At 35.4% G+C, this 15545-nt stretch overlaps 1 protein-coding gene across 1 annotated transcript in view; it reads left to right on the top strand.

The window, feature by feature from the left end:
• Window positions 1-14556, top strand: part of YTHDC2 (YTH N6-methyladenosine RNA binding protein C2) — a 29238-nt gene extending 14682 nt beyond the window's left edge. Inside the window, exons 15-30 of the mRNA XM_088524591.1 lie at window positions 38-125; window positions 208-288; window positions 1472-1554; window positions 2726-2831; window positions 2949-3068; window positions 3398-3670; window positions 4155-4281; window positions 4764-4969; window positions 5370-5565; window positions 7861-7970; window positions 8813-9105; window positions 9516-9693; window positions 10712-10915; window positions 12728-12910; window positions 14308-14408; window positions 14542-14556. Of these exons, the coding sequence (XP_088380717.1) occupies window positions 38-125; window positions 208-288; window positions 1472-1554; window positions 2726-2831; window positions 2949-3068; window positions 3398-3670; window positions 4155-4281; window positions 4764-4969; window positions 5370-5565; window positions 7861-7970; window positions 8813-9105; window positions 9516-9693; window positions 10712-10915; window positions 12728-12910; window positions 14308-14388 (2329 nt within the window). The 3' untranslated portion in view covers window positions 14389-14408; window positions 14542-14556. The remainder of the gene's footprint in view (window positions 1-37; window positions 126-207; window positions 289-1471; window positions 1555-2725; window positions 2832-2948; window positions 3069-3397; window positions 3671-4154; window positions 4282-4763; window positions 4970-5369; window positions 5566-7860; window positions 7971-8812; window positions 9106-9515; window positions 9694-10711; window positions 10916-12727; window positions 12911-14307; window positions 14409-14541) is intronic.
• The last annotated feature ends 989 nt before the right edge of the window (window positions 14557-15545 follow it).

Here is a 15545-nt window from a genome sequence, read left to right as displayed (position 1 = left end):
AAGATGCTTTAAAAAAATGTCTTCTGTCTTGCACTAGATACCAAGTTTTCATGCTGCATTCAAATATGCAGACTTCAGATCAGAAGAAGGTGCTTAAAAGTCCACCTTCTGGCATCCGCAAAATAGCAAGTATCATATGACTGTGTGATATTTATATAGATTTATGTAGTCTTTTGTTTCTACAGTTACTACTACTTTTAATTACAGATTCTTTCTACTAATATTGCGGAAACCAGCGTCACAGTCAATGATGTTGTATTTGTTATCGATTCAGGGAAGATGAAAGAGGTATGAGTGGCTTAAACTTTCTTTTAATTAGTAATATTTTACAATACTAATATGACAACATAAACTTTGAAGGAATTTTGTATTTACTGGACTTAGTGCTTAGTACATATTTGAAATACATGTCAAGTAATAAAATTTAATGACCAGTTTGAGGAAAGAGTGAGAGAGCTGGGCCTGTTCAGCCCGGAGAATAGAAGGCTGAGAGGGGATCTAATCAGTGTCTATAAGTACCTCAAAGGAGGCAGTGAGGAGGATGGTGCTGGCCTCTTTTCAGTGGTGGCCACCGACAGAACTAGAGGAAACGGACGGAAACTGAAACACCAAAAGTTCCACAGGAACTTAAGGAGAAATTTCTTAACAGTGATGGTGACGGAGCACTGGAACAAGCTGCCCAGAGAGGTTGTGGAGTCTCCTTCTCTGGAGATCTTCAAAACCCACTTGGACGCAGTCCTGTGCCACGTGCTTTAGGTGACCCTGCGTGTGCAGGTTTGGACTAGATGATCTCTAGAGGTCCCTTCCAACCTTAATCATTCTGTGATTCTATGATTTTATGATTTTGGTGTCTGACAAATGCTGATAGCAAGCAGCTCTTAAAACCCTGGAAAGGATGCTGTAGGTTATTGTTTGTTGTAGCTTAATGCAGTGTTCTGTTCAATTTGAAGTAATGTCCATCTGTATAGATCTTCATGTTTGTCAATCACAGAAAACTAGGAGTGCTCGTTTTCCTGTTACTGTATCCAGACTAGGACTAATCCCACAACGAAGCTTGTAAGCTTTGTTTTTTTGCAACAGTATTGGATTTTTTTAAGAGGTTGGGTATGGCTTTGAAAACCAAAACAAATTTCAGGGGACCCATGTTCGTCAATTTTTCAATTTCTCATGGTAATACAATTGTTTAGTATTTTTGCAGCAAATTTAGGAAAACTTCAATACTTCAAAACACAAACCATGTTACAAATTATTGACTGGAAAGCCTGTGATTTAGAAAACCGTATAGTACAAACATACTGCAAACAGGAGAACGTAAATATATTTGAAACTGAATTGCTTTAAAGCATACTCTTGTATCAGAAGCTGCCGTTGGTGTTTGTATATTTAGAGAACTTCTTTTGATGAGCCAATTATTACTGTCTCATTTCATATACTTTATAAAATCTTACTTTTGTGTTCTTTCCTGTTACAGAAGTCTTTTGATGCACTGAATTGGGTCACTATGTTAAAAATGGTGTGGATTTCAAAAGCCAGTGCTGTCCAGAGAAAAGGCAGGTAATAAATGATTCATATTGACGTTTGTTTTGCAAACATTTAACATGCTTTAAAAAAGCATGCGTTTAATATGCTTCAAAAAAGTCCATAAAGTAGGAAAAACCACACTGGATTACATCATTAATCTATTTCCTGTCCAGCAGTGGTCAATAATAGCTCTTTGTGGGAGAGTTAGAAAATAGGGTTAGCATGTACTTTTTCAGAATTTTCCAAGTCTTAGGAAACTGTCTCAAAGATTTTCCAAATATGTATGGGTCTTTCCCCCGATTTGGACCTGTTGTCTTGATTTTTTTTTTTTAAATGAACATACTCATTTTCCTCTTCTGCATGTGTAGCAAATGCAGTATTCGCTTAGTATCACACAGGTTATCTCTCTGTGGGCGAAGAACTGTCTTTTGCTAGTTTTGAATCCCTCTTTATCCACGTATAACAGGAAATACTGAACAATATGTCTTTGTTCACCCTTCTACAAGCTGTTCATGACCTTACAGGTCTTATTCTTAGCGGGATAAGGGCTAAGAGAATAAGCAGTAACAAGTTTACGGATATATTATCAATATTAGCCTGCAGGAATTTGGATGTGCATAATGAACATTTGCTGTCTCTGACATTTCGCTTTAAAGCTGTCTGCTTTTCACTCTTGGAGTAAGTTTCTTCTGTTCTGGATTCTCTCCCAGATTAGCAAGAAGTGTAGTTCATTGCTTACACTTCTTACATGAAGGACACTGAAATTTGGATTGACTTTACGCTAGCAAAAACCCCACACATGTTTATATATCACTTATTTTTGTTTTATCAAATCTTCTGGTGTTGGTGTAAGGTTATAATAACCTACTTTCTTAATGCAATCTTCTGTTCAATTTCAAGTAATGTCCTCCAATGTTTAGACCCCCATGTTTGCCAGTAACAGAAAGCTAGGAGTTCTTCTTTTCCTGTTACTGTATCCAGACTAGGTCTAATCCTCCACACTTTCTTATTATCAACAATCATTCTTTTACTGGAAAAATCTCAGTTTGTGTGTGGGGTTTATGCTTAATGACAAAATTGTTTTTTGCATTAGACCTTCTTCTGTGTTTTTCTTGTGTTTTTTTTTTTTTTTTTTTTAAGTTAAACCAAATAAACTCACAATGTATTTGTAGTTATCAACAGCTATTAATATGTTATTTTCAAGGGCTGGTCGCTGTCGGCCTGGAGTTTGTTTCCGTCTCTTCAGCAAGCTCCGGTTTCAGAATATGTTGGAATTCCAGACTCCAGAACTTCTAAGAATGCCACTTCAGGTGCCCATTTGGTTATAAGTCATATCTTTTCTTATGTAGTATCACCACACCATACCTATACATACAAAATACTGCTTTTTCACAGTGTTAATAAGCTATTTGTTTTCTAATTTACAGGAACTTTGTTTGCACACAAAATTGCTGGCTCCAATTAATTGCCCAATTGCTGATTTTCTCATGAAAGCTCCAGATCCTCCACCAGCTTTAATTGTGAGAAATGCTGTGCAAATGCTTAAGGTCAGCAGTGGAATAAATAGCATGGGATTTGTATTTCCTTCTATTTGTGGTGTGTTAGTATGTCTTACTCTGTCTACTGTGCAGGGAGTCTTTTGTTGTTTAGGTACTCAGGGATGCTTTGAGGATTTTTTTTGTTTTGTTTTGATTTTGTCAGGTGAACATGACAATTTCTTAAGGGGAGAGAGATGGTTGGAAACTCCCATCTCAAATTTGACACAGTTTGACTTGCATTCTTAGTGTCTGGCAACAAATCTAGTTAACATCCCATATTGATTTCCTTTTTCTGCTTTTCTTGTGAACTCATTTTCCCATTTTTCTTTTTAAATCAGACAATAGATGCTATGGATACTTGGGAAGATCTCACTGAACTTGGTTATCATCTGGCTGATTTACCAGTAGAGCCACACCTTGGTAAAATGGTGTTGTGTGCAGTTGTTTTGAAGTGCCTGGATCCTATTCTTACCATCGCTTGCACTCTTGCCTATCGAGACCCTTTTGTCCTACCGACACAGGCATCTCAGAAGCGCGCAGCCATGCTGTGTAGAAAACGTTTTACTGCAGGAACATTTAGTGACCATATGGCGCTTCTCAGGGCTTTTCAGGTATTATTTCATCTTCAGAAAGAGTACTAATCACTGTAGATTTCATATCAGAGAAAGTGGTCCCCTACAGAGTTGGATATGGAATAGATAGGTTTATAATAAATTCTTCAGGGAGGAGGAAGGGTTTGCTTTTTGCCTGGCGGCTTTTCTGTTTATTGAAATCACTAATAATTTTTCTATAGGAAACATTTTTTCAGAATATTTGTATTTTTACCATATTACTTGCTAACTTTCTTAAACTCTGAATTTCATCTTTGGCTATAGCTGATAGTGTGATAGGCTGTAATTTAGAGATCTTTTATGTTAATTGAAAGATACAGTTAAAGTTAACTTTTATATGACCGGAATAAGATATATGTGTATATCTTTCAGATATGGGTTTTGTGTTCACTTTATTGACATAAATTTTGCTATACTTAAAAAGTGCATTTTTGTTTTTTTAGTTAATCAAATTTATAGGCAAATGTAAAAACACTGTTTACAGGCATGGCAGAAGGCACGGAGTGATGGCTGGGAGAGAGCCTTCTGTGAAAAGAACTTTCTTTCTCAAGCCACAATGGAAATCATCATAGGAATGAGAACACAGTTGCTTGGTCAGCTCAGAGCCTCAGGTAAATAGCTAATAAATAAACTTAGAATGGGTTTGTAGTTCAACCTAGTATGAATGTTAGCAAGAAAAATGTTCACTAGTGTTGGTTCCTTTCTTGTTTTGAAATACTAATACAGATTCATTCTGGGTAGGGTGTAGGTTCTAAACTCAAGAAATGTTGCTGGGAAAGTCAGACGTGAGCTTACTGAAAGCACTCTGTTCCATGTTTCACTAGATTTCTTAGTGCAAGATGATTTTAGTGGATTCTTACAAACTAGTAATTTCTGTGTGAAATGTCATGCTGTACAAGTAACTATTTTGTGATAGTAAAACTCATTATCTGGTTATATCTCAATCTGATGCCTTTTTTTCTAGGTGGTAAGGTTGGCAATGTGAAAAATGCAGCAAATTTGTACTTACTTTACATTGTTTCTGAACAGGATTTTGCCAAGGGAAGAAGTACATAGTCCGCTTTAACATATCTTCGCGCTCTTCCTTGTTCAGGTTTTGTTAGAGCCAGAGGAGGAGGCGATATCAGAGATGTTAACACCAACTCTGAAAACTGGGCTGTGGTTAAAGGTGCCTTAGTGGCTGGAATGTATCCAAATCTAGTGCATGTGGACAGAGAAAACCTCATTTTGACTGGACCAAAGGAGAAGAAAGTACGGTTTCATCCTACCTCTGTTCTTGGCCAACCACAATATAAAAAGGTAAAATCCCTTCAAATTTATAGTCCACAAACCAGTTTATTGTCTTCTAATGAACTTACGAAAGCTTAAAAATTTCCCCTTGTCAGTGCTTTAAAAGCAGTGTGTGCATGTGTAAACACCACTTTTTACAAAACATTTTATCCTTCAATTGCTGAAATAAAGAATTAGAGTTTGTGCATTTATTCATTAGTGTTTCATCAGAAGGTCTTCCACTTGTGTAGAAAGAGAGAATGTGGTAAAAAAGTTAAACTGTTTTGAAGATACAGCGATTCTGCTGATGGAAACAATGGGTTTGCTATTTTTATGCAAAATGTTTGGCTTCAAGGTATTTTATTCATATCGCTCTTTTAATATGAAATAAAAGGTAAAACAGCCTAATCTCTTAATTGCTTTTGCATAGATTCCTCCAGTAAATGGGCAAGCTGCAGCCATTCAGGCACTCCCTACAGACTGGCTTATATATGATGAAATGACAAGGGCTCACAGAATAGCAAATATCCGATGCTGTTCTGTTGTAACACCTGTCACTGTGTCACTCTTCTGCGGACCAGCTAGGTTACCAAGTAATGCTTTGCAGGAGCCTTCGTCTTTTCGAGGTATATATATCTGTTGATATGTAGTAGTATGTGGTGTGGAAAGCCTTTTTTTGAAAATGATTCATATATATATATATATGTGTGTGTGTGTGTGTGTGTGTGTGTATGATAAATCACAGAGCTACACTGCTAGAGTTCCTGTAGCTGTTGAATAGCTTATTGATGCTGTAGTAAAGATCTCAGTAATATACAAATAGTTTTCAGTACAGCATCTTGATTCTTTTGAATATACATTTTTACTATTGAAAAGATAAGTAATGAAAAAGAGAAAATTAGAAGCTTAATTTTTCAACAGTATCATCCATGTTCTGTCATATATGAAAGTAATGAAACAATTATGACAAGGATAGTGATACACAGTTGTTGTCTACTGCAGACCTGTAGGGGTTAGAGTTGTTTTCCTTTGTGATTGTTCATGGATCATGACAGGAGAGCAATAGGTCCTGTATTGTACCTATGTTTCATGGATGACCAAAATCTTTACTCATTTGTTTTTTTTTTTTTTTAGCTCCAAGTGTTCTTTCCTTTGTCCCCATCTTTGTTACTTGAGCCAAGCCTGATTCACAAGGATATCATTAATACTTTAAGGCAGATTGCTGAAATATGACAATGGTCTTTCTTTTTGAAGACAAGGACTTGAGACAGCTGTATACTTAATGAATAAGATAATATGACTATTAATTTGTCATCATAGAATTTATAATTAATACTAAATTACTTTTGGCTAATGCACTTCTAGTTAAAGTCTACGTATCCTTCAGTAATTAACTTGAAGATCTGTTTTTAATATCTGAAATTAATTTGAAATACTGTGTGGAGGTCAGATTCACTGCTGCCTCCTAGAGGCATGAAGAGTCTAATTAGGATATGTTTTGTTACAGAAGACTAATTAGGTGATCTAAACATACTATAACGAGGAATTTAATTATTTTTGAACAAAGATTATACATTTGGCATGTCAGATGACTGCTCTTTCCCTAGATATGATTATGTAGCATGCTTTAGAGGAGATCTTGTGATTATGATAGTCCTCCCTGAATTGTAGCAGTTGCTAGCAGTTCCTCTGCTTCTGCTGTCTTCCTACCCTCACTTTTCCGTTTTCTCTTTACTGTACCTACAACGTCAGATGTGTAACCAAGAGTAGAGACTGGTCTGTCCAGTCACTACAAGACCTGGGCCAATGTGAGGTTTATTTTTAATTTCATGGCAATGGTAAGCATGCTTTTGGCTGGAAAGATCTTGTGTAGGGCCTTAGGAAAGGCTGTAATGAGCCCATCACAGTGCCTATTCTGGAACTATTTAGTTTGGTGCTAAGTATAAATTTCCTAAGAATAACTTATAACACTTTCCATGTACTGTTTCTACAGCAAGCAGTAGTTGATCCTTTTTCCAAAAGAAATGCCAGCAGTGTTGACATATTCATACACTTGAATCCCACAGACTTATGTGCATAAATTACATTTGCATTGTTCTGAATTTCTACAAGTTATAGCAAGGTACTCTAAAGCATAGCAAATCCACATTTCTTGTTAATATGAAAAGTTTAAAGATAATAATGCTGGAAAGTTTCTTTTCTAGAGACCGCTTTATTTTACAGATTGTTCAAATTGAATAACTTTTAATGACAATTAGTTATACCAGAACCTAGAAGTAATTTGGAATATAAAGGGGTCTGTTTTATTACAGCAGTCTATTTAAATAATACATAGTTGCGGAAAAAATATCCTGCTCTTCGTTTCCAATAGAAATACTATCTCAGTATCAAAGAAAGAGCTTATATTAAATTACTGAAGCTTTTTTGTCTTAGTGTTTAACTAGTACTCATACAGATGGAATCAAAGTTTTTTTTGAGAAGTGGGAATCCGACTCTATAGCAATGTGTATTGTTTTTGTATGAGTTTTAATCTGCTGCATTATCAAGTAGTAAAAAAAAAATCATTTTCTAAATAGATTTAGGCATAAGTTTGTGTGTGCTAATGGTTTATTGATGGAGGTACAAATGGAGATTGCAACAGCGCAGAGGTTTACATAATGGGATTCCTGGTGTGTCTGAATATTTTAGATCTACTAAAGTAAAAGCAAATTAACAGCTTTCTGAATGAAATATTTTGACCAAAATAGACATAGAAAAAAAGATTAAAATGTCTCAGTGTTTAGAAGTAGATTAAGAGATTGTAATGGCAATTTAGAAGGGAAATGGGTATATTTCAGGCAATAAAATAATATTCAGTATTTTATATGCAATTTGGAATACTGTTAAAATGCTGGCATATCCTTTATATTTGTTTCATCCAGTGGATGGTGTACCTAATGACAGCAGTGATAGTGAGATGGAGGACAAAACAACTGCTAATCTGGCAGTGCTGAAGATAGATGAATGGCTTCATTTCAAACTGGATCCTGAAGTAAGTAATTTATCAGTTCAGTGCTTATTTTTGAAGAATATATGTATTTGTCTTGTGCTTATTAATTTAAGAACTTTTTACAAATATAAAAAAGTATCAGGAAGTAGAGAATTTTCTTTAAATAGAGAATGCTGTATTTTCTTCTCAGAAAGGATGATTAAAGCAAGCTCAAGATGGAGCACTCAAAATTGGCAGTAAGAAAGACCAAACTTAACAAAGGGGAAAAAAATGTATTGAAAATAAAAATCTTCATGTCTTGAGAAACTGTATTGTAGAAAGAGAAGTTGTTAATGACTTATGAAATATTCAGACCATTCAGTTCCAACTGAATATTATGTTTTGTAGAGATGGGAATGTAGAGATACGACATGTGGGATTCTGGAAAACTAAAGCATGTTTTGATAGCATGGAAATCGGACTGTAGTGTTCTAAATTCAGTCATTGCATTTGAGCTAAAGTCTGCCTTAGGAGAAGGATTTCATTTAGAACTGATCTTGTTTTCCTCAGCTGTGAATGAAGAGCATTTTATAAAGAACGGTAAAAAAATCCTGCAAGTTTTCAGTATGGGTATGAGTTTGGTGCAAAGATAAATGAAATAGAAGGGTTTATAGAAATTCAGATAACCCCACAGATGAAAGGATAACTCTTAAAAGTTTTCTTAAAATGACCACGTTTTTCAGAGTAACCCTTTCCCACCTTCCCCCCAGTATTAGTCTTGTCAATCAGTTTGGCGCTGTTGTTTTCAGAATGCCGGATACTCTCTATCCAAGAGTGATATAGACAGCCTGTGTCTTGCTGATCAAATTTTGATTAGTCTTTAACAGATTTAAAATTTCTTACAGGCTGCTGGCTTGCTGTTACAACTCAGGCAGAAGTGGCATAGCTTATTTCTGCGTCGTATGCGAGCTCCTTCTAAACCGTGGTCTCAAGTTGATGAAGCAACTATAAGAGCAATTATAACTGTTCTAAGCACTGAAGAGCAATCTGCAGGTTTACAGCAGCCATCAGGAATAGGGCAGAGACCAAGACCTATGTCTTCTGAGGAACTTCCTTTAGCATCTTCATGGAGGTCAAGTAACAGCAGGAAAAGTTCGGCAGAAACAGAATTCTCTGATGACTCTTCCAATGCTGAAAAGTAAGCTGTTTAATGCCTTCTGGAATAGATAATAAGCAGGTTTTTTTGTACATACAAAAGCAGCACTTGAATTTCTACTAGTAATAAAAAAGAACAGTAATGGCATGTGTGTCTAAAGAGGATGATAATACAGTTTGCAGAAATGCAGTTGTCATGTTGTAGTTGATTTTGTTACTTGAAATTTCTTATGTTTGAGAGACAGTCAGTCAGAAGTACATCTCTAGATAGAAGAGCTATAACCCCAGCATTCAAAAACAATGTGTATTAAGTATTTCTTAAAGTATTTTAAATGGTTTGCAACTGTTGTAATGCAAGTCGTCATGCAATAGGCTGAGACCTAGCTCTCAGTTGTATTGCTTATTGAAGTCTTAGCCTGTTAAACTATCCTTAATTCACCTTTTATCTCTTAGGGTTCTAATGAAATCTGCGCCTCCGGCATTTCACCAGGCACCAAAGTACAAAGAAAGAAGCATTTTGCATTCCAAGAGAACTTCAGAAGACAGGTCAGATCAATCATCAGTGAAGTCTACAGACAGCAGTAGTTATCCTAGCCCATGTGCCAGTCCTTCTCCTCCCTTATCTGGAAAGGTAGAGTACTTATAAATTACCCTGCTCTTTAATATTAATTGTATTTCAGAAGTAAATTAGATGATATCTTTCTGCAATGTCTTGCCTTATATTAATAAAATAAGAACTTAAAATAGATTTTAATTTTTTAACCTGCTGTTAACCTACTGTTTCTTTTTAGAACTTAAAAGCTAGACTAAATACCATTATTATGCTCATTGAATGTAATAAAATATTATTCTTTGCAAAGTCTACAGAACAAGCACAGAAGGATCTGTTGTCTTGTTTGGACTTTATTTAATCACCATTTAAGGTGTATTCATGGTTTTGCTAAATGAATGTACAGATCTTACATTTCTCTGAATTCACCTTTTTGATCTGTTCTTGCTTTCTTTTTAATTGCATACATTAGGACACTGACTCTTTACAGTTTGTGCTGTCTGTCATATTATGACTACCTGCTTTTTTAGGATAGCTGTTGCATCAGATTTTATTTGAAGTTCCTGGCCTTATTCTCACTGTATATTTGAATAGTAAAATTGTTCCTCTAGATGCTGACTCTTTGGAGGTTTTAATAAAGCCTCCTACTTCACAATAATTTAAATTTGAAAGATTTAAAAGGGGGAAAACTTGTGTGTTTTCTGAAGGTAAGAAATGTGAATAAGGTACCCGAGGCTATAATCTAGAGCAGTTAAATTTTTCCTCACTTGAAGGTACATAAAACTTGGCAGAATTATATTTAATTGCTGGACTGCTACTCTGTTGTACTTGTTTGCTGATCGTTTTTTCAAAACAACTGATTATTTTGGAAGGTGTTTCAGAAATGAAAAATAGATTTGAAATACTTTTAAAACCAGGGCGGACAATAACTCATAAGGTTTCCTTCCCTGTTCCAGGGAAGGAAGGCAGCAGTTCACTCGAGGGATTTTTGTCATCATGCTTTGAAGCGTGAAGCATGAACAAAATGCTTCATACCTAAACTTTAAAAGTAAAACCTGCTTTACTTTAATGTGGTTTGTTTTAATTTATTTTTTTCAAGGGCTCTAAATCTCCTTCACCGAGACCAAATATGCCAGTTCGGTACTTTATAATGAAAAGTAGCAACCTGCGAAACCTCGATATTTCTCAGCAGAAAGGTATATGGTCTACTACGCCAAGTAATGAGCGAAAGCTAAATAGAGCCTTTTGGGAGAGCAGCATGGTTTACTTAATATTTTCTGTCCAAGGATCAGGGCACTTTCAGGTGAGTCCTTTATATGTTAGCTTTGGCTGGTGATTTGAGAGTGCAACAGGTGGCTATGTGTAATGTGGAGGTTTTTGCTTATAGATTCTGTCTATCTAAAAAATAGTGCAGGAAAGCAAGTTACCTAGTTAGTAAGGTGAAAGTGTTCATTCTCGTCTGAAATGCATCTTTTTCACTAACTCAACCTTCGACTCAGAACTAAGACTGACTTAAACTATCTCCCAAGATTCTTCAGCAATGTTTTAAATCCTAGGATAATCCTCCCTCCCTCCCCTCCTGCCAAACAAAGTATTGCTGCTTCTTTTTTTGCATACCAAAGTAATATTATAAAGACATAAAGAATTATGAAACAGAGGATTTCTAGATTCAGAAAACTTCCAGATCTCTTTGTAATAAATTTAAATAACATCTGCTTTCCCTGAATAGGAGATTTTTAAAAGCCAGGTGGCTAGAAACTCATGGCCATGTTGTTTCCAGAGATTTCCCTATTTCAGATGTTTATGCCAGGAGGTGTCATCACTGTAACCTGTTTAAAAACAAACAATATATTGTATTAAGTTGCTTTTGTTAATTCATTTGAGTTAGCATGGTAGTCATCAACAAAAGCCCACCAATTTTATATTAAAGGCTTTACCTGATGGAGTGAAGCTGTGTGTTAGCTGTGCTGTAGAGAAGGCTTAATTCTATTGTCCTTAGTAAACAAACTCATCTTGTTATATACATCTATTCATGAAAGTCAGCTAAACCTAAAACATAGAGAACTAGTGCAAATGCAGCAGTCTTGGTGATATCGCTGAGAGATTATAGTGGGAGGTACATATGATGATTTGGTAAACACAGATGTAGTATTACAAAGTCATTGCCATCATGTCAGTTGTGGTTTTCTGCTCAATAATAAGAAATTGGTAAATGGGCTGTTTTAATTGCAATATTGGATTAAAAAAAGGGGGAGTGAAACACTTCAGTTTGCTGAAGTCAGGAGTGTAGGTGGCTGATGTTGCCATGTTCTCCGATTTTCAGCAGTAAAGTGACCATCTATGAGAATATGAGGCTTAAATTTTCTATTAATGTGCTCCTCCATAATGTTTCTTTTTATTTTTCTTTCTCTTTTCCTTCTGTTGATTTACATTTGAAATCTGAGTTGTCCAGGTTTGCATATCTTAGAGTAGTGTATCATACTGGCAACCAGAGAATCCAATAGAAACAGATTTGCCAGATTACTTGAGGGAACCCTTTTCCTCCCCCTGCAGCAGAGATGTCCTGCTTAAATAAGAGCACTCTTGGGTTTGAGTTACATGATTCCCTTCCCCATCCAACTCCCCACCTTCTTGAACATTTATCTTGTTGGAATTTCTTCCCACTGAAACTTGTCTTTTCAGGAAGAACAGCTACATTCTCTTAAAACTATGTAAAAGGTGATCAAACCAGAGGGGGATAAGGGAAGAAGGGAATGGATCTCTACCGCTCAGAGGAATGGGATATAATCTTGATTCTTTACACTTCAAATGGTCTTAGTATACTTTTTTTGAAAGATTCTATTACAAAGGGTTTAAAAATAATGGTAATTGTCCAAGTTTATCCAAGAGATATTCTCAGTGGTTAAACCCTTAAATGTTTATTTCTAATGGGGAAAACTACTGAACTTCTTGAAATGTTTAAATCTAGAAAATTATTCAAGTGTCTTGCTTGAGGAAGTGTGTGTGAATCACTGCAATTAATTCAGAAGTTTAGTATGAGGTCCAGTCATGTGTTTAATTCCACAGTGACCAGATGTCCTTTATGTTCTTCCTTTCATATTTCATTCTTCTCCAGGGTTTTGCTAGAATGTCCTCAGAGATAGGACGTGAGAAAAGTCAAGACTGGGGATCTGCAGGTTTAGGAGGTGTGTTCAAGGTGGAGTGGATCCGAAAAGAAAGTCTTCCTTTTCAGTGTGCACACCATTTGCTCAATCCTTGGAATGACAATAAGAAAGTACAAATAAGCAGAGATGGGCAGGTAATGTTATTCCCTCATAAAGTCTCCTTTATTCAGAACTGCATGTTTAGCTTCTTTAGACTTCACATTTTTGTCAGCTCTCCTCGTGTATATGTTAATCTGAATCATTGTTCACTGACACACACACACACACACACACAGCGTGTGCTGATTCTTGTGTCTTAACCACTGAGGAAATAGAGACTGTTGTACTACAAATAGAAAAAGAAAATGTATATTTGACAGGAGCTTTACTTAGAGTTTTGTTGCAACCATACTTTTGGAACAATAGGTTAAATGGTAAAAGCTATATTGATTTACTGCAAAAAGTAGCTTTTAAAATGTTATAATCAAGCATGTTAATTTCTTGGGAAAAATATTTAAGTATATCTTAAATTAACTGTAAGAGAATAATACAGAATAATACAAAAAGCAATTACAACTTCCTAACAACACGGAAATTGATTGCTATACATGGATAAAGATTTATATGTATGCTTTTAACAAAACTGGGTAGTCGTATTTGAAAGCTCTTGTTCCTCTAGCTTTCTGGTGTACTGGTTACAATGAACACATGGAAATAGGCCTATAGTAACTGAGGCATTTAAAATTAGGCGTATGGAAAACCCTTTGTATAGTCATCTGCTGCCTTTTTTGGAGGTACTTTGGAGCTTTAATGGGCTGTTTTTTTGCTTTAAGTTATGAACAGCTTTTCTGAAATATTGCTGGTTTTGGTCAGGATAATATAGTCTCGTAAAATCAAAGCAGCCTTTTACTTGTATGTTCACAAAAACTTAAGTAATCTTCTTTCTGGAACTTTTCAGGTTTGATATTGTCACACTCGTTTCCTCTTAAATATTGAGAGAATCATGCTGTATGAAGTAGAGTAGAGTTTAGGACACATTCTCTAGTGTGTTAAAGGCAGAAGTAGCTACAAGTAGCTGGAAGAGAAATTAACCTGGGAGCTCTCTACAGCAATTTCTGTGACCTCCTCTGTTTGTCAAAAAAGGCACAAATAGCAACTTGATGTTAGACACTTGTTCTAAATTTCTTGTATTGTCTTCTTGCTACATGTCCCCAAAACTTCTGTTGTTGTAGCAGTGAGGAAGGGAAAATAGCAGTAGCATGGGATGGTGAATCTTGAATCCTTAGTTCATAAGCAAATGAAGATACAAGAAGGTTCAAGATATATGGCATAAATTTTATTCAGAACTGACAGATTACTCTGAAAGAAAGAAAAGCCAAGCTGTGAGCCAGTTCAGAGGTAAATATATATAAGAAGAAAAGGGAACGAGCTCTTTCAAAAAGGTTAAAACCAAACAGACTTAACTTTATCTATCTGTTTTTTTTGTAACTGATTTCTGTATATGTAGTAGTAGCAGTTCAAATAACTTTCCTAATGTCATATTCACTTCTAGGAGCTGGAACCACAAGTTGGAGAGCAGTTGCTACAGCTTTGGGATCGTATTCCTATGGGAGAGAAAAATTCAACTGATTGAGCATGATTAATATGCCAAAGGTAAATAAGATACTTCATGCATTACTCTATTAATAGAGGAAGAGTTATCAAGGTACAATGTATTGTTTACAGTATTTGTTTTTCCTTTGCAGTTTGAGGAACACTTAATATATATTTAATACTTTTTTTTCAGGTGTGGTTGTCAAAGCGTTTTTTATAATCAATAGTAGCAGCAGTGTCCTTATGATGTAAAGATGAAGAAGAGGCTGGCGCAATGAGCTCTTGAAGTTGCTGGTGATATTCTACAGCTAACGCTGGAAAAATAGAGGGAATTCTGTTAATTTCCTTGTGATGACAAATGTTGTAAGTTTTCACCAGGCTGTTTTTGACTGAATGACAATTCCATAGAGTAGGATATTCAGTGTGCAGTTGACTTTTTAAAAAACATTGTTAAGTTCAAATGAAGTTTAAAACAACAGAGCATATAAGTTCGTTATGGGTTTAGAGTCGCACAGCAGGCAGTTTAAATACGCAGTTTCCATTTAAACAGTCTCCATGCAGAAGAACTGAGAACTGAGAATAATAACTCAGAATTACACTGAATACAGTGTAATGTTGATTAGTCTTGACGTTTACTTAAAATGAGTAAATAATAATAGAAACTTCCAAATATTTTTAAAAATTCCAATAAGTACTTTCTGAACTTTCATATGCTCAGGGTGTGAGAGCATATATTCTGATATATGATATATTCTGACAGACAACTAAGCAGAAGGAGAATGTCAAAGTTTTATTAAGTACATAAGTAGAAGGAGTAAGACATTTCTTTGAGAGAACATTGGTCCAACACTTGTTTCTAGTTTGTTATTTGTCTCCTTTAAAAGATAGTCTCCCTTTGGTAAGCTGAAATAGCCTTCAAAAGGCTGAAAAACGTTTATTTGAGCTGATATTCTAGTAAATTACTAACATGGAGATTGTTAGAGGAAGATTTTTTTTCCCCAAACAATTGCCAGTACAATTTTTTTTTCACCTTTTTAATCTTCATACTGTCTCTCTATATATCTTTCTTTGTTTTCTTCTTCTATAGTCGTCTTTATTATTTCTTTTTAAAATAATTATTTTCTTAGGCTCGTCGTTAGAGATTACTGCAGTGTAAGGGTGATATTTATTCACTCTGTTCACTGGCTGCACTTCCCT

This window comes from Tinamus guttatus, unplaced genomic scaffold (assembly GCF_059628265.1).
Source record: "Tinamus guttatus ecotype Peru unplaced genomic scaffold, ASM5962826v1 Tinamus_guttatus_pri_ptg000022l, whole genome shotgun sequence".
Taxonomy (NCBI): domain Eukaryota; kingdom Metazoa; phylum Chordata; class Aves; order Tinamiformes; family Tinamidae; genus Tinamus; species Tinamus guttatus.
This window is presented reverse-complemented; position numbering and strand designations above follow the sequence as displayed.